General features: G+C 47.2%; 1 protein-coding gene across 3 annotated transcripts in view; it reads right to left on the bottom strand.

Annotated features, from left to right (window-relative positions):
• Window positions 1–22,450, bottom strand: part of TBC1D32 (TBC1 domain family member 32) — a 2,506,374-nt gene that overhangs the window by 376,920 nt on the left and 2,107,004 nt on the right. For all 3 annotated transcript variants that reach the window (XM_069606604.1, XM_069606605.1, XM_069606606.1), the window contains one exon: window positions 22,005–22,159. In XM_069606604.1, coding sequence (XP_069462705.1) covers window positions 22,005–22,159 — 155 coding nt within the window. The remainder of the gene's footprint in view (window positions 1–22,004; window positions 22,160–22,450) is intronic.

The following is a 22,450-nucleotide window of genomic DNA, read 5'->3' as shown; positions in this document are numbered from 1 at the left end:
TCCCTTTGATGAACAAGGGTTTATTGGGTAAAAATGTGGTTGAAGTGAGTGTGGTAGTCCACAACAAAGAGAACCTGAGGCACCCAGAGATGGGTACATCTCTGGAGAGGTCTCGCATGGAAGGGGACCAAGAGGTACCCCTTGTAGATGAGTTTTCATTCCTGGTTTTGGCCTGTCTCTTGGATACAATGGATCGAATGTACGATACCCTAAACTTTGAAATGAGGGGGGTATGAATGACGCTGAAAGAAATGTGTTTGAAGATAAACTTAATTGAGGGTTTCATTACAGCTACCACCAGGACTCAGAAGAATGACAAAATGCAGGAGGTGGGGGGTATCTCCTCGATTGGAGGAGCAAAGGGGGCATAACGAAAAAAAAGGATGCAGTGGCTGTGGCTGTGTGTTCCGCCCCCCTTGGAAGTTATTGACTGGTTGGAAGCCCCTCTGCCGAGTGACAGCATACTACCCAGCCTTATGGCTTTACCTCAATCCACAAGCTCCAAATCCTCCAAAATAACGCTCTTAGAGCAGCTCTCAACATCCCACGCGCTGACCACATTACCCAAGCCAGACAGAAGACCAACTGGCTCCCCATAAAAGACAGAATCACCTTCAGAACACTCATGATCACCCGCAAATGCCTCAACAATACAGCCCCAAAATATCTGACTGACAAATTCACTTGGAAACCCTCTTCAAGACCAACCACAGTCAAATATGCCCATTGCCTTAGCATTCCACAATTCAGACTCCAAAAATCAGGTGGATCTAGTTTCCCAGTTCTAGCTGCCAAAACATGGAACTCACTGCCTCCTGAGCTTAGAGATGAACATTCCTTCCTAGCATTCCACATCAAAGTGAAATCCTGGCTCTGTGCTCCGACCATCCCCTCCTGAAGCTTCACTCTCACTACTACACACGACTTGTATATTTATGTAAAAAGTGTTATAATGCTTACCAAAATATCCCTCATTGCATTCTACGTGTAAATCTAGCATACCTCAACTACCGCCTACTACTTACTGGAAACCCCATATTGTGCTGTACTATATATGTATATAATTGTATCTTTACTTGTACCTATTGTGTATAATATAATATAATAACATACCTCATTATGCATAACTGTATGTAACTCGCTATTATGTCAAGCGCCTAGCTACCTCAGGGTTCGGCATGCTATATAAGCAAATACATAAAAATCAAACCTATTAAAACAAGTCTGTACCGGCAGTGATCATGGAGCTAATAGATGTATTTCTCTCAGTATCAATTTTGGGTTCCATGGCTTTGGGAGAGAACATAGTTCCTGTTTCACCCCTAAACAGTAGTATAATAGAGATACCTACCCTGGCCCAGTCACCAATCCAAGTACCGGAGAGTGAAAATAAAACGGGCAAACATCAGAAAAAATTAAAAGAACTGTAGAGCTATTACAGGGGGTTGTCTGCCCAAAGGCCAGGGCATTATTACACAGTTTATGTCACCCGCAGTGGGGAGGAGGTCCCTTTAGATCTGAGTAATATCTCAGTGCATCCAAGTTTGGGGTGCGTAGGTGCAAACGATTTCCCAGATGCTGGTTCCGGTGAGGCAGGTGAAGAGACATGTTGGCTGAAAGTGGGTAAGGGAAAGAGTCATAAACCTACCGACCCCCACAGTCGTAGAGTGTGTTATTTCCAATTGCAGTCTCTTTAAACAGAGGGTAGACCCTCAAGAAATCTTTCTAATATTAAGGACCATGGAATAAAAGAGAATGATTCTTAAACAGAATGATCACCAGAAGAGAAACGCTTTGGACCAAGATACCCCGCAAGTTCATGGTAATAAAATTTATGGGGGGGAGGCCACAGCCAAAGGGATGTAGAGTAAATAAAAAAGAGGGGGCTAAGGTGAAAGGAAAGGAGGAGTGGGGGAGTCCAATTATCTATTATTGGGTCGTCTCTTTGAAGAGCAGGGTAACAACCCCCCGAATTGTAAATATATTTGATCCCTCTTCTCTGAAATCCCGATTTTGTGGCCAGTGAATTCAAGCGATATTCCTTTTGTTGACTTTGTGAATGATGACTCTGTAGACTTGGTTAAAGTTTGTCCGCAGACACAGATAATTAAGAATGCAATCATGGCCGAAGGCAAAGCTCTGTTATCTCTTGAGTATGATATTTAAAAAAAGTTGGAGATGGAACTCCACAACTCATTTAATTCGGGCCCTGGGGAAAGAGCAGTTGAGGATGAATCAGCTAAACATCTGAAGATAAGGTTCTCAAATGAGGTGAGGCCCCAATGCCGGGTGAAAAGGGAGTTAAAACCAGTTCAAAAAGAGATGTTATGTATGTCTGGCCTTGGATTGTGAACTCCCTACATAGAGCATCTGTGTACAGCGACCAGGAAGCACGAGTATCTCAAATCCAAATCCTGAGTCGCGCTCTTGCGTACATTTCCTCTGGGTCTAGCTTGTGGTACTGCTCCTCCTCCTTGGAGGAGTGTGGTGGTGGGTAAAAGACAGGAAGGTCAAGGGCCTGGGACGAGTGAAATTCTGATACCAACTTGGCCAGAAATCCGGGTCGCAACTTCAGAGTAACTTTCTCCCAAATAAAACAAAGAAAAGGCATAAGAAGGCCTGCAGCTTGCCGACACATCTGGCTAACGTGATGGCCACTGTGAAGGTGGTCTTCAAGGTGAACAAACGTATAGAACATGAATGCAACGGCTCGAGGGGAGCGGCCATAACGAAGGCGTGAACCAAATTAACGTCCCAGCTTGGAACAGAGGGGACAGGTGGAAACATATTCACAAGACCTTTCAGGAAATGGCCCATAACCAGGATCGTAAAGAAGGACCCTTGATCTGGAGACCTTCTGAACACAGAAAGTCGTCAAGTATCCTTTGACTGTAGTGACCTGAAGGTCCAAAGAGGCCAGTGAAAGAAGAACTCCATCAAGAGATAGGACAAGAGATAGGGTTGAACTTGCGTTCCTTGCACCACGCCTCAAATCTTCTCCACCTGCACGCATACAGCGATCTTGTTGATGGTCTGCAACCAGCCAGTAACACCAAAAGAACCTCCTCCGAGAGGTCCCAGTCGTCACACCTCATTCTCTCAAGAACCACACATGTAGGTTGAGGGATTCCGGGTTCAGGTGGCGCACCCGACCTTCTGACTGGGATAGGAGATTCTGCCGACGAGGCAGCTGCAGAGGTGGGCAGATGGCCAAATGCAGAAGCTCCGAGTACCATTTCCTCCTCGCCCAATCCGGGGCGATCGATATCAGGTTTGCTCAGAACCTCCTGAGAACCCATGGAATGACGTGAATAGAAGAGAAGGCATTGTGGAGATCGAAGATCCACTCCACTAGAAAAGCATCCCCCACCGTGCCCATCGCTGGTTATTTCCTCAAGCAAAACTGTCCAACACCAGCCCAATCCTCTCAGCTCGGGAGGTACCTTTTCCACGTCAACCTTCAAAAGCAGGGCTTACAGCTCTTCTTGGAGCTCCTGCTCTGGTTGTTGGAGAGGGGAGGGGGTGGCCTGTCCGGTGGCCTTTTTAAGAAAGGCAGACAGTAACCCCACTGAACGAGCTGAAGAGCCCAAGCATCAGAGGTAATTTCCTGCCATTGGGCCCAATGCTCACCTATACACCCTCCAACCAGGGAATCATGGGGGGAGAAATCAAAGTGGCTTTTAGGGTGGATCCACTGCTTCTGCCATCTGCCGGCCCCTGGAAGCCCCCCCTGCTCCTTCCGGAGCATAGGAAACGCCTCTACCCCTGCCTGGATTGTGGAAGTTGAGCCTTCCTGCCAAAGTGGGCATACCGTCAGGTGCCTCTACCCCTTGAGGCTTAACTAAAGGCAGGTTTGCCCAGCTAGTAGAAGGAACTCATGGTGGCAACAATACAGACAGACACAAGGGATCACAGTTCCAGGGTGTTTATTAGACTGTATGCAGGTTGGAAAAACGCCTACTTTGTGCCTAAATCTAAGATGGGAGCAAGTGTCAACCATCAAATGAAAATAAGGCAGATCTAGTCTCATCGCATCAAATAAAAAGGGCCTATACTAAGAAACATATTGCCAAACCTTACAACTAATACAAAAAGGGGTGTGGGATAGTTTTCAAGAAAAGAAAGAAGTGCTCACAAATAATATGTCAGGATAAGACAGCTTGGGTCTCCCTTCCCAACGTTTTGAGCACAGGGCAAGTTGGAATCCTGGAGCACAGTACAGTCTCGAGCTTCCACAGCACGAGACGACAGCTCCACTTGCAGTTATCAGGTCCGTCGATGGCCAAGTCTTGTTTCTCTTGAAAGTCTCTTGCCTTTGAGGACTTGACGTATTCAAATATCAAAAACAAAAGTCCTTAAACAAAAAGTTTGTTTCCTGGTTTCACTTACAGTGAGGATTCTTCACCCCTGGGTCCCCCTCTTCTGTGCGCTGACCCCTCTTTACTTTCAGCCTCCCTCCACCGGGTTAACTATGGCTTTTCCTTCCTTCACAAATCTTAATGTCATTTTTTTTTATATTTGGTTTTATTGGGTTTTACATAGAAGAAAAAGAAACAATTTTCTCGCATTCGAGAGTAAGCAAACAATGAGTGTTCATAAATACATATTTGTATGTCAAAATATTGTCAGAGAAGCAAACAAAGAGGAAGTGAACAACAAAAGAACATAAAAATATTGTACCTGTTGGTACCCTAGCATAGTATCGTACATTCACAGGTCGATCTGGTGACTAATTTTGACAGAGCACAACGAGTTACTTCTCTCGTTGCCGTTCCATCAATTTCTTCCCACCGTCCCCTCTCCCCCTGGGCTGGGTCTATAACTCCTAAGGTAGTGTAAGTCTCTGCATATATTCTAATTTTAATGTGTCTACGAGTTCTTTACTTGATATTTTACTCCATTTTATTTGGGATCTCCTTTGTTGGGGGGCGCTCTTGCATCTTCAGTTCAGTTTCTTTGGTCTTACTCTGAGACATCCAACGTGTATCGCTGGGATTGAAGAGGGTGTCATTATTCTACTGTGGGGACGCATAATTCAACTAAGCTTGGGCGGTGTCTGCCCCATTCACTACCTCAGGTGCGTATTTATCCAGGAAATCTGCCCATAGGGTATCGCATTGAGTCGATTTACCATGCAAGGATGCCGTTATTTTCTCCATAGTGCACATATTCATTGCCACATTGACCCATTCTTTTTCGGAAGGGGCTGTGGGGGATTTCCATTTTATTGTTAGGAGTGCTCGAGCGGCAAGCAACAGATGCGGGGCCAGGCCCTGTACTTTTCTCCATTCATCCTCATCTTTTTCAAACCCAAAGAGAACTAGGTAAGGGTCTGCAAGTCTCTGGATACCCTCTATAGCCCTGATCTATCCAAGGACTTCGTCCCAGTAAACCTTAATTCATGGACATTCCCACCACATGTGCCAATAATCAGCAATTATTCCACATTCACGCCAGCACAAGGGGCTAGTTGTTTGATACATTCTGGATAGCCTGCTTGGATTATATTGCCACCTGTGTAAGAGGTTAACAGCATGCATTTTATATTGAGAGGATATCAAGGTTTTGAATGTTGCGCGGCACATCTTGTCCCATGCGTCTACATCTATGTCTGTCCCCAGGTCCCTCTCCCATCTTACCCTGAGATGTTCTGTATTCCCTTTTCCCGCCTCTATTAATGTTTTGTATATGATGGAAATTAGGCCCTTCATGGTTGTTCTAGAATCGAATAGTTTCTCAAAGGGGGTGAATTCTCTACTCAATTTCTCCTTCCATTCTATTTGGTCAAAACTCTTTTTACCTGTAAATAGTGGAATGTGGACAATACTCCTATTCCTAGCGCTTCTGTTAGTTCCAGCAGTGTCTTGGAGGATTCGCTCTGCACCAGCTGACCCACCCTCTCCAACCCCACCTCGTACCAAGTCTGGAATCTCTCAACATTGGGGATATGATTATTTATGCCCGGGGACCATAAGTGGCTTAGGGGTGACGGCCATGTGGTGATCTTTTTCGTCTCTGCGCCTTCTTCCCATATGTCCCAGATAGTTGCCAGGATCAGATGCGCCTTTGATTTAATCCGTATTCTCTTTCTTGGGGCCCACAACCACTCTGAGACCGTTGCCGGTTGGAAGTAATGGTTATCCATTGCAATCCATTGTGGTTCACTCTGGTTTTGTAAATGGGGGATAAGTACTCGTAACTGGGCTGCCTTATAATATTGTTTGAGGTCTGGGAGGCCTACCCTACCCTTTTCCTTGGGCAGTGTCAAAGTGTTATATGCTATCCTTGCCTTCTTCCCTTGCCACAGGAATTGTAGGATTGCCCTCTTAACCTCTATAAAGTAGCTCTCTGGAATGTGAATGGGTAGCATTTGAAAGGGGTATAGGAATCTGGGGAAACAGACCATTTTTATCGCGTTAAGGCGCCCCAACCAGGATATTGTTAATTTGTTCCATCTAGCGAGGTCCGTGTGGAAGTTTTCAATGAGTTTAGGGAAGTTGGCTTCGTATAGGGTTTCTATGCTCTTTGTAATTTGTATCCCTAGATATTTCAACTCATTGTGCTCGATGCATAAGCCAAGAGGGGAATATTTCATTTCATTTTCCTCCACAGACCCTTTCAGAGGGAACAGAATTGATTTAGCTCGGTTGATCTTAAAACCGGAAATGCGCCCATATTCTTCGAGGAGGAATATGGCTCTGGGGACGGACGTCTTCGGGTTGGTCATATGTAGGAGTATGTTGTCAGCATAAAGTGCCACTTTGTACTCTGCCTGGCCTAAGTGGATTCCCTCTATCTGTGTGTCGCTTCTCATCTTTTGTGCGAGTGGTTCAAGTGAGAGGGCAAACAGAATAGCTGACAGTGGGCATCCCTGCCTGGTACCTCGCTTTAGTTCGAACCACCTGGAATATTCTCCGTTGACGGATACTGAAGCTCTAGGTGTTGTATATACTGCCTGGATTAATGTCATTTTAAACAGTTCAGTTGACATCCCTCGGCCGGGTTCACTCCTGTCAACATACTGTGTCTTGGGACTTTAGATTTGCCCCCTTCTTGTCGGCATCCCTCTTCCAGGTTCACTCTTCCCATCTTCAGATTCATATTTACTTTCAATGTTCACGGAATTCACTTCACTTGCTTTTGTTATAGCTCTTAGGTCAAAGGCTTTCGAATGTACAGGGATTTTGCTTGACCTCCTGTATGACCACTTTGACCTTTCTTGGCGGCTCTCCTACGGCCTTCTGGTATCTGTAGTTTCACTGAGACGGGGGTTGACCAGGATTTCTCAGAGCAGCACCCACAGGTTACCGATCCCCTTTTCAGCTGGTCTCCCCTTTACAATGTTACAGTTCTTTGAACTTCTCTCACTTTGCGACTTTCATTCGCTACAGCCGGGTTATCGGTTCTCCACTCGACTCATCGGCTGTGATGAACAGCTTGGATTTTCTCTTTATTGGAGTGAAGGTCAGTACCACGGAAGCAGGAGTCTCCATCGCTCCGGCTTATTAGCATGGATACGCTCCATGTACCGTTGACATCTGCTGCAGCAGACTTGGGCTATTGCCCCCGGTCTTGTTATTCTTTCAGCGGGGGTTCGCAGGGTTTGTCAAAAAGGGCAAGGTTGTGTCTCTCCTCGTCAGTCTCTTGATATTTCCCAACTTTCTCCTCTTGAACTGCTGGGTATGGATAGCTGTCTCGTTGTGCAGTCTGCCTTGCTCGTACTGTGCTCTTTTGCTCCACCGTTTATCCCTGTGGGGAAGGGAAAGGGCCGTATGGTGTGTGTGATTCTCGTCAATTGCCTGACATTGCCTCGCCCTTGTATTGGGACATGTCAGGTAAACGGCTCTGGTGTTAGTCCGTTGTGCAAAAGTGTTTTTGTTCGAAAAGGGGGTGGGAAGACAGTGTTTTCGAATGTCCTACAAAGTAGGATGGGGAAGATGCATTGACTGCGTCTCACCCTTCGGTGTCCCACTCCCCGAGGAGCCCCATCCAGGGTCCACCACCAGGAACTGGTTCCAATAGTGATGGCCGTGTCCTGGCCACCCGGATGACAGATCCCCGGGGACTAGCTAGGGAGACACTTTCAGGTTTCTCACACTAGGCCTAGCGACTTGGTGGGCAGCTTCGACTCCTTGAATTTCTCCAAGGAGTTGTCAGCCTTGGAGCCAAAGAGATTCTCGCTGTGAAAGGCGATGTCTAGTAAATTGCATTTGGCGAGAACCCAGATGTATGCAGGTATGCCTGCCTCCTTAAGACGTTCACTGACCCCATGGATCTGCAGATGCAGTCTGCAACGTCCAGGCCCATCTGCAATGACTGCCAGGCCACCTCCTTGCAATGACTGCCGGGCCACCTCCTTGCCATCATCTACCAGTCTCTGAAAGCCCTCTCGCATCTCCCCTTGAGAAATATACTGGGCAGCATCACCCATAGCATTCCACAAACCAAACGCATACTTTGCAAACCCACAAGAGGTGTTAACCGCTTTCCGAGCCATGCTGCTGAAATAGATTATCTTCTTGACCAAAGCATCCATTTTCTTCCCTTTCCTATTGGTTGGGAGGATTGACGTGGATGAGGCCCATCTGGTACTGACTGTGGCCGCCTGCACTACTAACACCTCCAGTGTCGGATGGGTGGCGAGAGTCAGAGTTAACCGGGGGTGTGGTGCAAGACCTCTGCCACAAGGTGCTAATGGGGTCAGCAATTACTGCATTAAAGGGCATGGCCCTCTAAGTAGAAGGCCCTTCATCCAGGGTATCTGTAAGGCCACAGCCTGACAAAGGCTAGGCTGGCACACTACAGCCCAGGGGATCTACCACACTGTCCAATAGAGCTCTATATTTGGCGTTAGCATGGCCATAAGGGTGGGCTTGCTGTGCCTCCACGTCCAGGGATGTGTGCAGACCACTGTCGTCATGAAGGCCCTCAGCCAGAGTTGACCAAATCTGCTTGGTAGACAAAGAAATCTGCACCTGCAGCACCTGCATGGGCATGGGCAGGGTCGGAACCACTTGACATTTGGTATTTGACATCACCGGAAATATTGGCCAAGATGCCGAAGAACTCAGTCCTTGATTTAGGCACGTATGACCGCTCAACAGCGGCCGACGATGCAGGCGGTTTTGCGATCAGCGCAGAAAGGTGCATCAACACTAGGGGCGCACTGGCTAGCATCGGCGGCGGAGGCGCACTAGCAAGTACCAGTGCCGAAGGCAGTCCAACTTTACTCAGCACCAAGCCTAATGGCTCAGCCGCCAATGATAGCATAGAAACAGAGGTAACTTTGGCGCTGGGGTTACCAGGTGCCGCTGGAGCTAATGGGGCCTGCTGCATCAAGGGATCACCCGTGGCCGCAGCCACGGCCATATTAGTTCCTTAAAAGCCTCCCACTCGGCCCTGGATGTCGGCCCAGCCAACGACTTATCGGGGTCATCCGAAAAAACTGATCTGTGTAGGTGCCGATAGTGTTGGCTTTTTGTGTGGGAGGGGGAGGAAGAGGAGTGGCTTCGGGAGTGTGACCACTTCTTGGTTTACTGTTAGTGTCTTTCTGATCCAACGGTCAACTACACCAGAGATTTTGAAGGAGGTTTCATCGCCCATTTTCTGAAGGACTTTGGGTTCGTTTTTCTGCAGGAACCACAGCCCTCTGTGTCGTGACCAGCACTGAGGCACCACAGACAGATCTTGTGCAGGTCCATAATGGTAATCTTGGAGCTGCAGTCCTTGCAGCATGTGAACATGGATACCTTGGGCACAGATATGACTCAAGCATCGAAAAAATAGAGAGATGGCAAATTTGTCGAATGTAAATGCTGTTGAGAGCAACGTTCCTCGAGCAGCGTGCTGAGCACGTGGAAAAAAGGAACTGAGGAACAGGGGCGTAGTGATGGGGTATATGTACGACGACCGTCATCACGTTCAGGCGTTCAGACGACAAAGGCATCGAGGCAAGACGGATCGATGGCCGAGTCAAGGTGCACTACGACCCCTGTTGAAAAGTATTCGGAGCAGCTGACACTAGAATGGATAGCTATCTGATGAGGAATCTGAGGGAGAAAGCAATCCACTGAAAGAGAGGGCGAGAGAAAGAGGGAAAGAGAAAGAGGGAACGAAAGAAAGAGGGAGAGAGGGAGAGAGAAAGGGAGAGGTAGAGAATGAGGGGAAAGGGGGAAAGAGGGAGAGGGGGAGAAAAAGAGAGAAAAGGACAGAGGTGTGAGGGGTCAGAAATGAGACGCAGACACAGGAGACTCAGAATTTGGCCACAAACCTTTATGAAACACAAAAGGGTTGGAAAATGCCTCTCTGTCCCTGCTCTAAGAGGAGGCATTTCCCTATTTAAAGCAAAACTAAGGAGTCTGTCCTTTGTTAACATGTACAAAGCAAACTGTCCTCTGTCCAAAGGAGAAATGACTTATCGTAATGTTCTTTCTATGGATTCTTCTCCTGCAGATTCCTCGTATGATAGATATCCTCATCCAGCTCTGCTGCTCTGAAACTTTTTCGACAGGGGGCGTAGTGACCCCGACTCGGCCGTCGATCCGTCTCTTGCTCGGTACTCGATCGTCGGCTCCGGACGTGATGTCAGGTGTCGTACATATACCAAATCACTATGCCCTGTACCTCAGTTCCCCACCTTTTTCACTGTGCTCGATCGCTGCAGAGGAAAACAATGGAAACAAGGCTAATCAGCCAGTTAAACTTAACAATGACAACATCACTCAGGGATGAAAATAATTTGGAACAAGGCTTCCAAATACCAAGAAAAACAGCAAAAATGTAATTTCTTATATATATATTCTCAAAACATGCGACTAGGCAGAAAGAAATGGAAACCTCAGGCCATCACCAGGTGTCCATTTACATTAGATAGCTGCACAAGAACCGTCAATGATTTCTGAATGGGGATGGATGTGGGGGGAACATGAGGAATCTGCAGGAGAAGAATCCATTGAAATAACATTACTGTAAGTAATTTCTTCTTTAATGGATTGCCTTTCTCCCGCAGATTCCTCATCTGATAGACCCAAGCAGTAAGACAATGGAGGTGGCCAGAAAGCGCTATATCAATAGGTTTTTCAGGAATGCCTGGTAAAGGTGTGCCATGAAGACCAAGTGGCTGCAAGACGGATATCCCTAATGAGAACACCCCGATTAATTGGGTCAGATTAGTGGAATTCCGATGTCCTAGACACATAAAAGCTCAAGGCTCTTTTTGGTCCAATCGATGGAACTGCTCCGAATCCTTGGAAGGATGAGGCGGAGGACAAAATACTGGCAAGTCGATGGCTTGAGAGAGGTGAAATTCAGAAACCACATTCAGTAAAAATCTAGGTCTTACTTTAAGTGAGACTTTTTCCCAGAAGAAGAGCAAAAAACGGGGGCCTGCAACACAGAGCTTGAAGCTAGCGTACTCTCCTGGCCGAAGTAATAGCACCAAAGAAGGCTGGCTTCAGGGACAGCAGCCAAAGAGAGCAGTCAGAAAGTGCTGCAATCAAAAAAGTCAACACTAGATTCAAATCCCAATCTGGGACAACAAAGGGAGTTGGCAGGCACGTATTCAGAAGGCCCTTTAGGAATTGGGCCATGACCGCGATCGTAAAAAAGAAGGAACCTTGATCCGGGGACCTCTGGAACACAGACAAGGCCGCCAAATATACTTTGACTGTGGTACCTGAAGGCCTAACAAGGCCAGTGACAGCAGGAACTCCATCACTGTGGTGGTGGGGCAAGCAATATGGTCGATCTCACATTCCCTGCACACCTCAAATCTTCTACACCTGCACCCATTTAGGGATCTTGTAGAAGGTCTGCATGCAGCCAGCAACACCTCGAGTACCTCCTCCGAGAGGTCCCAGCCGTCATACCTCATACTCTCAAGAACCACGCATGCAGGTTGAGGGAATTCGGATTCGGGTGCAGTAACCGACCTTCCAATTGTGTTAGGAGATCAAGGCAACGAGGCAACCGTAAGAGTGGGCAGATGATCAGATCCAGAAGGTCTGAGTACCATGTACTCCTCACCAAGTCTGGGGTGATCAAGATCGTGGTTCCTCGAAACCTTTTCAATCTCCTGAGAACTGAGGAATGACGGGGATCAGAGGGAAGGCGTAGTGCAGAGCGACGGTCCAGTCCACCAGAAACGCGTTCGCTGGGAATTTTCTCAAGCCAAACTGTCTGCACTTCCTGTTGGACTCTGTGGGGTACACGAGCGAGAGAAGACCTCCTCTATAGCCAGAACCACAACTGCATTGCCTCTATGCAGAGGGAGCGCACTCCACCTTGCTTGTTCAGGTAGTGCATGGTCCGTCAGAATCATGACATGCTTCCCCTTCAAAGATGGAGCGAACACCTTCAGGGCTAACCTGATGGCTCGCAACTCCAGCCTGTTGATGTGCCAACTGGCTTCCACTGCTGGCCAAAGGCTGCTCACATGTAAATCCTTGCAGTGAGCGCCCCAATCCTCAGAGACGGATCCGTGACCACTCAGGCCTGAAGCCACGGAATTTTGAATTGAATTGATGTTTTATTAATATCGCGCTCGTACAAGTGTTTCAGAGCGTGACAAGGCAAGGGAGGGGAACAGGAGAGAACAAAAACAACGATATTACTACGCCCAGAGACATTACGAAAACGCAAGTACATGGAAAACGGAAAGGGGAAAAGTGCACGGAAAGGGGGAGAAGTGGAAAGTGCGGAGGAGAAAACAGTAAGTAATAATAAATAAAATAAATAAATAGAGGCAATAAGTAGGGGTAGTTTAGCCAGAAGGTGGCAAGTGCTGGGATTAGCAGACAAGGTATGTCATGTGATTGCTGATGTTGGCCCACCAACCAAGGTCATCCACCACTGACCTGGACACCCTGAGGGAATCCGAGAGGGTTCCGAGGTACTGAGACCACTAGCCTCGTAGGAGCCACTGAAGAGACCTCATGCGCACTAGAAAAATACAGTAAGCCTTGAGGCCTAAGAGGTGGAGGAAGGAAGCTGCCAATAGGATGACATGCTTACGGAACAGGTTCACCATCTGTTCAATGCTGTTGACTCTCCGCTGGGGGGGGGGTGAGGCCTTCCCCGCCTGGGTGTCTGGGACTGCTCCGATGAACTGGAGTTTATGGACTGGCATCACATGGGGCTTCAAGTTCAGGGAGCAGACCAGCCTGGGTAGTAGTGACCAGGTGTGAGAAGTAAATGGGCGGAACCTTCTTTTTTTGAAGGGGGCTTCACTCAAGAGGGTAGGAAGTACAGTAAGAGCAAGAGTGAGCCAAAGCTACCCTAACCAAGGGCGTGACATAGGGTCACAATTTGGCAGCGGAGCTAGGCAGTTGCTAGCTCAATAGAAAACACCTTTAGATACAGGAATATCAAAACAAAACTTTAATTTATACTAACAAAAAACAAGACATATTTACAAACTGCGCCGTGGCGCTGAAGATGTGCATTGTTGGGTACATTATGGTCTGCATATTTGTGAGTTAGTAGGCAGAGTGACGGAGGTATTTCATGTATTGCTTGAAATGACAATACATTAACATTGTTAATGTATTGTCATCTTCAGTGCCACGGCGCAGTTTGTAAATATGTCTTGGTTTCTCCAACGCTGATAGCATCGGTACAGGGGCATGCGTCGGGTCGGGAGTGCCGAGCGCTGCTGCAGCCTCCGAGGCATGCAGCTTGGGGGGGAGCATCGACACCAGCTGCCGCTTGTTTTTGAAAGATGGCCAATATTTGGCTCTTAAACTCCTCCCACTCCTGCTGAATGGTCAGCCCTGTCGAGGTTTTACCATTGTCCGACGATGAGTCGGATTCGTGACGGTGACGCAACTTTTTCTTATGCAACGGCGAGGGAGAATGGCTCCTCGAGTGTGACAGTTCGTTGGTCTTCCATCAATGTTTTTCTTTTTCGGGGGTAGGCCCCTGAGTCTCGGCCTTGGAGGACCGGACAGTCGACCGCGCTGGAGATTTTGAAGGCGGTCGGCCTAACTCGCGTTTTGCTGTCTGCTCGCACACAGACTTCAGATTCATTTTCGAGCACGACGCACACCATTCAGTGTCGCGAGTAGCACAGAGACACCACAGACATACGTTGTGCAGATCAGTGACTGACATTTTATATTGGCAGTCGCCGCATTGCTTGAAATCGTAAATCCGTGGGGCAGACATATCGCGACCGAGATGTTAGACCAATAAAAAGACACATTTCATTAAAGAGAACTGTAGACTCAGTTGTCATATTCCCCTAGAACAGCATGTCGAGCGTGCAGAAAAAAGAAACTGAGGTATGGGGCGTAGTGATGTGGTATATATACGACCCCCAACATCACATCCGGAGCTGATGATGGAGCAAGACGGATCGCAGATCGAGTCGAGGTCACTACGCCCCCTATCGAACAAGTCTGTGAGCAGCAGAGCTGGATGAGGATATCTATCAGATGAGGAATCTGCGGGAGAAAGGAAATCCATTGAAGTACTATTTTGACTCTCACATTCTAAAACTTAACTCTAAGATGTAAAGGGCAATGTCTTTGGCCTTGAAAAGTGTTCAAATGTTTAAAAAGGAAAATGCGTAACTTCAACATAAAAGCTCCAAATGTTCTTAATTCCAAGTGGTTGGGGCCCTCTTTCCCTGGAATTCTCTTCACTCTGCTTGATATCAGTTCTTTGTGTCTTTCTTAAATCAAACCTATCTTGGCTGGCCGTCTGAACCTTGATAGAAACCTAGTGTGTTCTTCCTTTCCCTTCTTGATATATTTCAGCACCATAAAGGATGCAAAATAACTTCTGCACAGTTTATGATTACGTCCTAATGTATTCTTATCAGGACTCTCTCATGCAATGTAATTTGCATGCTCTTCATAGTGACTTTGCCTGGTACACTCTCCTGCCATGACTTTCTCTCATATCACTCGAATCTGCCTGGTCCTCTCCTGCCAGGGGGTTTTCTTATATAACTTGAATCTGCCTGGTCTTCTCCTGTCAGGGATTTTTTCTCTAATACAAACACTTACAACTTGGGTATGCTTGGTATACTCTCCAGCCAGGGCTTTTTCTCATATACACACACTTGCAGATTGGGTATGCCTGGTAGAAACTACTGCAAGACTATCCACATATGCATATTAACCTTCCTCTAGTCTGTCTCTTTAAGGAATATTGTATCTTTTGTTTCTTCTCACTAACTTCGTTTACTTCTGTTGGCTTCGATACCGTTGCTAAAATGCCCTGGCATCCCCGTTTCCCTTAGGTGGACTCACTGGTTCTCTTTGGCAGGGATTGCTTCTCCTGCCGCAGACCTGCAGAATCTCTTCGGCGTCCTGCTTACTTTTTCTGGGTTCTCCGTCTCTGCCTCGTGGCTTCTGTGCTTCCCATGGCTCTTGCTCACCCACTTTGCGTTCCTCTGGGTTTAAGCCACGCAGAAGCTGCTTTCCGTTGCAACGAAACACAAGGAGGCCGTCCTTCCCATTCTGGCGTTCGCGTGCCATTCTGTTCTCTGCAGCATGCCTCCTTTGGTTTCTCTTTTGAGCCGGTTGGCTTTCCAGACCTTGCATCGACCCCGCAGTCTCTCCGCTATCACCAAGAGGACAAGACTTCTCCAGCCAGCTTGTTCCTGTTAGCCGGCTCAGCGATTTAAATGTCCCATCATCCGTCATATGCTTACAACAACAAGAGTGTGTCTTGCATTCCTGGTCTTCATTGATCCTCATTACTGGGCTCGGCTTCCTTGTTGCAGTATCCTGAATGTCACGAAAAGGGAAGTTTGTTCTTGATAATTTGTAGGGAGAGTTAGAGAAAGTGGTCTCTGTATTTTTAATAGTAAATTAGGTCTTGAGGACTTATATTTAGAGTTTGAAAAAGTATTCTTAGTCTTGGAAGGCTAGTGAGCTTTTGAATAAAATGGATACTGAGTTCCCTGGGGAAGTTATCTTTACCACTCCCTGCCTCTTCATCTCAGTTTCTAGTACATTTTCCCTAATGGCAGTTTGGGTATGAGACTCGCCAACTTTAAACAAAGATGGGGAATCGGAGTAACAATATGCCATTAAGGCCTGGGGAATGGAACGGGTATCCTCAAAAAGAAAAGGGAGATACCATGTCTTGTACGATGATATCAAGACACTCCCTTGTGGGTTTTCTGCCCCATGTGGTCCTCCCTCCTATAGCCGCCCCCAGGGTCAGGATCAGGTAGTGGCTGCCATCCCGTGGCCACATGGGGAGAAGCCATTTTCCGGAAAGGAATGATGACACCATCAGATTCATCACAAGCAGAAAGAGAGAGAAAGAGAGAGAAATGGCCATCTGGTGACACTACTCTGACAGCTGTGTTAAGGAATGTAGAATGTGTTTCTCCGATGGTGGCCATTAAGAATTGGAGCTTAGTTGTGTCTAGTTTCACACACCAACAGAGGCAGCCATAGGCAACGCTAGCACAATGACATACAACACTAAAGATTCACAAAACTCTCACCTATTTAGACAGTTGCTGCTAGCTGGTGGAACCAAACTTTCAGCAGAATACACTTGTCATGCTTGACAGAGCAGTAGGGGTCCCAGTAAATATGCACTGGCAAAAGGATGGCAGAAAGCAAGCTCTGTCTAGACAGGCCCAAAAAACCAAATTACGTTAACGCGTTGCTTTCCTATTCATGGAGTGTTTAAAAGAGACATGTCAAAAAAGGTAGCAGGCGCTCCTCGCCAGAAAGATCATGGCATGATAACCTGTTCTGAGATGAGAGTTTGCAACACACGCCTTTTGCTCACTGTACCTTTCACAGATGGGAAATATCCATTTGCATATCAGTCTTTGTCCCGCCCACATGGGCAGTCCAGCACCGAAATGCTATGGCAATTCCTCTCTGAACAAGAGTACCAACAGCAACCCCATACAACGTGTTTCAGCCTTGTTGGGCCTCATCAGTGGGGTGAAGCTGTGCCTCTCTGAGCAGAGTGAGCAGGGAGTCCACGTCTGGTTGCCCCCACGTAACTCAGGGCGACCAACCCCAAGTTCCTTGCAAATATTTCAAAAAAGGTAGCAGGCGCTGCTCTCCAGAAAGAACATGGCATGATAACCTGTTCTGAGATGAGACAGATATAAAAGAGACATGGCCTCATTCCAAGTTTGCTGGTCCGGTAACAACTGTGCCAGTAAGCTACCGGCACTGCTGTTACCGGACCAGCAAACTACGAGTTCTGCTCGCGGGTGCCTTTGCGGCCACCAGGTCTGACCTGGCGGGCAGTCCGGCACCTGCGAGAAGGCCTCGACTGATGCACCGGCACCATTTGTGAATGGTGCCGGTGCATCCAGCCTCCCCATTCCCACTGAGTCCAAAGGGACTCAAATGGGAATGAGGAGTAATAATTTTTTTTTAAAAAAACAATTTTATTAATTTTAATCAAACAAAACAACAATACAACCAAACACGCAGTGCATTTTGCAACAAAATAATCATATTAATTCTTAATCTTGGTCACGGCTTCCCCCCCCTCGCACCCTCCTTCATGAGCCTGTCTGTTCATTGTTCTCTGTATTTGCCGCATGCGGCGGTGTCTCGCTTCCTATAGATTCTGTCCAATCTTGTATTACTCCAAACAATTCCGCTATTAATGATTTCCATGCCATCAGGGTCCCTGTCTCTTCCTCCCCTCTACAGTGTTTGACTCTTGCCATACCATTGTTTCCGCCTCTGCCCATTTCTGTAACTCCTTCCACCACACCTCCACCCGTGGCCTGTGACAAGACTTCCATCCCATGGCAATCCTTCGTTTAGCAAGCACATATGCCAAATCCTTCAGTTTAGCAACATGCTTAAGTTTTGATGATCTGGGGAACCCTCCCAGCAAACAGGCCCAAGCTGTATCTATGATTAACGTGACCCCTTTCTCGGCTAGCTTTCGTGCCACTTCACCCCAGAAACGCTCAATTACTGGGCATGACCAAAACATATGTGTCATATCAGCATTCTCCTCGTCACATTTGGGACACGCTTGTCGCCCAGCGTTCTCGAACTTTGATATCCTCATAGGCGTCATATATGCTCTGTGTGTAATATATAGTTGTATTTTTTTTAGTCTGGCATTCCTTGACACCTTCTTATGGTATCCCACTGCCCGTTCCCACATCCCATCCTCCATCGGGGTTCCGCCTCCCAATCTAGCCTCAACTGCGTCAAGTCCTTCCCAACCTTAGACATCACCATCTCATACGACCTAGAAATCTCATGCCCCCCATCCGATATATCATATATTGCCTCCATAGTGGCATCTGACTCTCCTTCTAATACAGTTTCAGGCCACATTTCCCGAATTCTCTGCACAATTCTGTGGTATGTGATGTACTGGCCCGCATGCAAGCCTGTTTGCTCCCCAAGGGCCTCAAAGTCCAGAATGGTCCCCACCTGCCAGACGTCTCCTAACGTCACCAGCCCCACCGATTCCCAATGAGTCCTGATAATCGCCCTTAACTGCCTATCATCCCCTGCCAACGCGACTAGCGGCACCTGCGGGGAGCATGGAAATGGGTTCTCCATCATCCGGCACGCCCGACGCCACATCCGCCACCCGAGCATCATCATCCTAGGGTGCTCTCTCATTTCGGACTTGGGCAGCCAGATCATCTCTCTTAGGTGAAATGGGGCACAATCATGTCCAAATAACCTAAATTCAGGGGTCACCTCATCTGAAAGCCACTGAGCCACATATTGCAGCTGACTTGCTACGTAATACACCTCAAAATTGGGCTGTTTTATCCCCCCTTTTTCATAAAAGTTCTGCAGTTTCCACAGCGCCACTCTGTTCCGGGTACCATGCCACAAGAAATCCCTACACATACTGTTAAGTTTAGCAAAAAACTTCTTAGGTATCATGTATGGGATATTGCTAAAATAGTGCAGAAGCCTAGGCAGGACCACCATTTTTACCATTGCACCCGACCCATCATTGCTAAGGGCAACTTAACCCAAAATAGCATACACTTCTCAACATTCTTGAGCGCCACCTCGGTGTTATGCTTGTGCTTCTCCTCCACCATATGGTACACATCTATCCCAAGATACCGGAAAGAACTGACCTCCCATGGTATTTGTAACACCGGTAACCGTCTCTTAGGGGTTCCCTTATAATCGCCTAGCGGAAACATACTAGATTTTTGGGGATTCACCGCTATGCCGGACAGCCCCGCATACCTCGCCATCACCTCCAGTATGTACTGGAGATTTTGTTCTGGATACCATAAGTATAGCAACAAGTCGTCTGCGTATAGGGAGATCAGATGTTGTTCTCCCCCCACCTCAATACCTATCGTATCATATTGCTGTCTGAGGTATATTGCTAGGGGCTCCAGGGCTAATATGTAGAGCATCGGGGACCAAGGGCACCGCTGCCTTGTGCCTCTACTGAGTTGCCACCTCTCAGATATTACTGATCCCATTTTAACTCTGGCCAGTGGCTCACTATATAGCATCTTCACCCACCTCATATAACCAGGCCCCATACCATACTTCTCCAAGGCCGCCAGCAACCACGGCCACTTGACCGAGTCGAAAGCTTTGACCGCGTCTAAAGACACGATTGCCATTTCGCCTTCAGCCGTACTACCCCACTCAACAACCCGTCAGAGTCGCCTATGATTATGAGTTATATTCCTTTTCGGGACATAGCCCGTCTGGTCAGGGTGTATTAGCTTGCTAATCACTTTCTGCAGTCTGTTTGCCAGGACAGCCGTCAATATCTTGCTGTCCTGATTCAACATCGAGAGAGGTCTGTAAGAGCCACAGCTGTGTGCAGGTTTATTGGGCTTGGGAAGCAGTATTATGGCGTCCTCTCTAAGTGATTCCGGCAACCGTCCCACCTCAAACGCTTCATTGAGCATTTCTAACATCGGGGGGAGCACTTCCTCCCTGTATGTCTTATAAAATTCACTCGGGAGCCCATCCGCCCCTGGGGTCTTGCAAGTAGGTAACTTCCTCACTACTTCTTCTAATTCTTCCAGGGTGATTGGTGAATCTAGCTCATCCCTTTCCTCCTCACTTATCATGGGTAGTCCTATATCTTCTAACGTTTCCATTATTTCCTCCCAGCTGCCCCCCATCTCATCTGCATACAGCACTTTATAATATTCTGCAAACTCCTCGTTGACACCCTCTTGGGTGTCCACTACGCTACCATCTTCCCTCATTATCGTTCTAATCGGGGGTCTGGGAGCCTCGCTCTTGTATAGCCACGCTAACAATCGTCCTGTTTTATCCCCTCCCGCATGCTGCCTCTCAATATACTTTTTATAGTTAAGGTTGCAGAGTCTCTCCCAGTGTTCGCACATTTCTGCTGAGGCCCAAGTACCCGCTCCATATCTTCGCATCTGCCCTTTAATGCTCTCTCCAGTTCCTCTTCCGTCCGACATAGGTCGGCTAGCACCCCGCCCTGCAGGCCTTTTCATTTTGCTATGGCAACCCCTCGCATCACTACCTTAAAGGCTTCCCATAAAGTACCTGCCGAGTCAACGCTACCCGTATTCTCCTCAAAGTAATTGGCAATCTCCTCCCTTATATCTTCTCTAAAGATTGGATCCTTGAGCGCCTCAGTACGAAGGCGCCACGTCGGGATCCGTGCCCTCGTGGGGCGGTACTGTTACCCCAGAACCAATGGAGAGTGATCTGAGAGGACCCTTGCCTTATATTCCACCTGAGTAACCTCTGCTATCACATCCGACGTGGCGAAGACATAGTCCAGCCTCGTGTGTAGCTGTTGAGGGGCGGAGTAATGCGAGTATTTCCTTTCTTGGGGGTATCTCATTCTCCACACATCCGCCAGACGAAAGACATCTAGCAGTGTCTGTAGTGCTTTCGCCGCCGGGGAAGGTCTATCAATCTTGCCATCCGATCTGTCTACGTTGGGATTCAGTACACAATTAAAATCTCCACCACAAATCACTGTGCTACCCATACATATGCCAAGGTTGGTACACAGAGTCCTGAAATATGCTGCTGTGTCTCGATTGGGGGCGTATGTATTTACAATGCTTATCTCCTTATTCTCCACCAACCCTCTCAGCATAACCATCCTCCCATCCGTCTCCGCCACCTCCTGCAATGGTTGGAACGGAACGTGCGGCGCCACCCAAATTAGTACTCCCCTGGCATACGCAGAGTATGTCGAGCCCACCACCACCCCTTTCCATTTCTTAACAATCAACCCCATCTTCTCCCGTGTCAGATGCGTTTCCTGCAGTAGCGCAATATCTATCTTTTGCCTTCTTAGATACAGCATTACCTTATTCCTTTTCAAGTAACTGTTAAGTCCCCTGACATTCCACGTGATTATTTTAGGGAGTAATAATTACCGGCAATGGGGATGTACCGTGTCCGACGGAGCTGTAATGCCCCGGTACGTCCCCATTGCCGGGGGCCGGTAAATTCATGGCTCTGGCGGCAGCCGTGCCGGTATTTATCTGCACGGCTACTGCCAGGGTCATAATTACCCTTAAACGTGCAATAAAATATAAATAACGTTTTTTTTTACACATGTTATGCAATTATCAGTCATGTTTTTCTGGTTAAAAAGGGACGCACAGTTCAAAGTTGCAAACCACTAGCTTTTTAACTGTGGTGTCCCAAAATATATATTTAATAATTTATCCAAAAATGAAAAAGGAATCAATATGTTAAGGAAATAAACTACAAACTGTAACATGGACATATTGATGACATCTTTAAGGTATCATTTGGTTTGCAATAATAGAACACTCTATGAAACTACAGCAAAACTAACATTAGATTTCAGCAACGCAAGCAGACATATTGGCCTACCAATTAGCTTTAGGCAGCACCTTCAAAAGCACTGCCAATCAAGTGTACATGTGTTGAATGTACTCTTCGCCAAGAGTTTTGTTAGGGGAAAAATATCACTTCAATACTTTGATCAAAAGTTAATGCATTACAAAAAAACAGAATGTGATTAATATTAATTTCGAAACATTTCAAAGCTGGTTGCAGGAAAAACGGCCAAATTCTTACAGATATATGCAGCCGTGGCAGCCAGAGAAATGCTGAGACGAGAAGGCTGGCGAATCGCTGAAGAAACATTAACGTTCTGTCGCCGTCCCCGAACATGAGCAAGAAAATTGAAGATGCAAACCAGTCATGTCCAGCGTAACTTCCCTGCAGATACCCTAAAAATAGCAGTTAAGGAGCAAATATGACGAAAACAGTTGTCAGTTCTGAAGTAGGGAAGCCTTCCAAAGGATGCTGAGAAGCGATGCACAGGAGTTGAGTAAGAGTTATTAGTCCGATTTATTTAAGGATTTGATTAAATAATTCGGGATGGACAAATGCCTAAAAGGCCTAGGGGTTGTGTCTGCAAACAATCAGGGGAAACATTTTTTTTAAAAAGTCAAGGATAACATCAATGTGGGGTTTGGTAGGTGCCCTCAAGCCTGGAGATGTGATCTTCTTGGCTATTA

The sequence above is a fragment of the Ambystoma mexicanum genome, chromosome 4p (assembly GCF_040938575.1).
Source record: "Ambystoma mexicanum isolate Mex_15411 chromosome 4p, UKY_AmexF1_1, whole genome shotgun sequence".
In the NCBI taxonomy this organism is placed as follows: domain Eukaryota; kingdom Metazoa; phylum Chordata; class Amphibia; order Caudata; family Ambystomatidae; genus Ambystoma; species Ambystoma mexicanum.
Note: the sequence above shows the minus strand (reverse complement) of the source record. Positions and strands in the feature narration are given on the sequence as shown.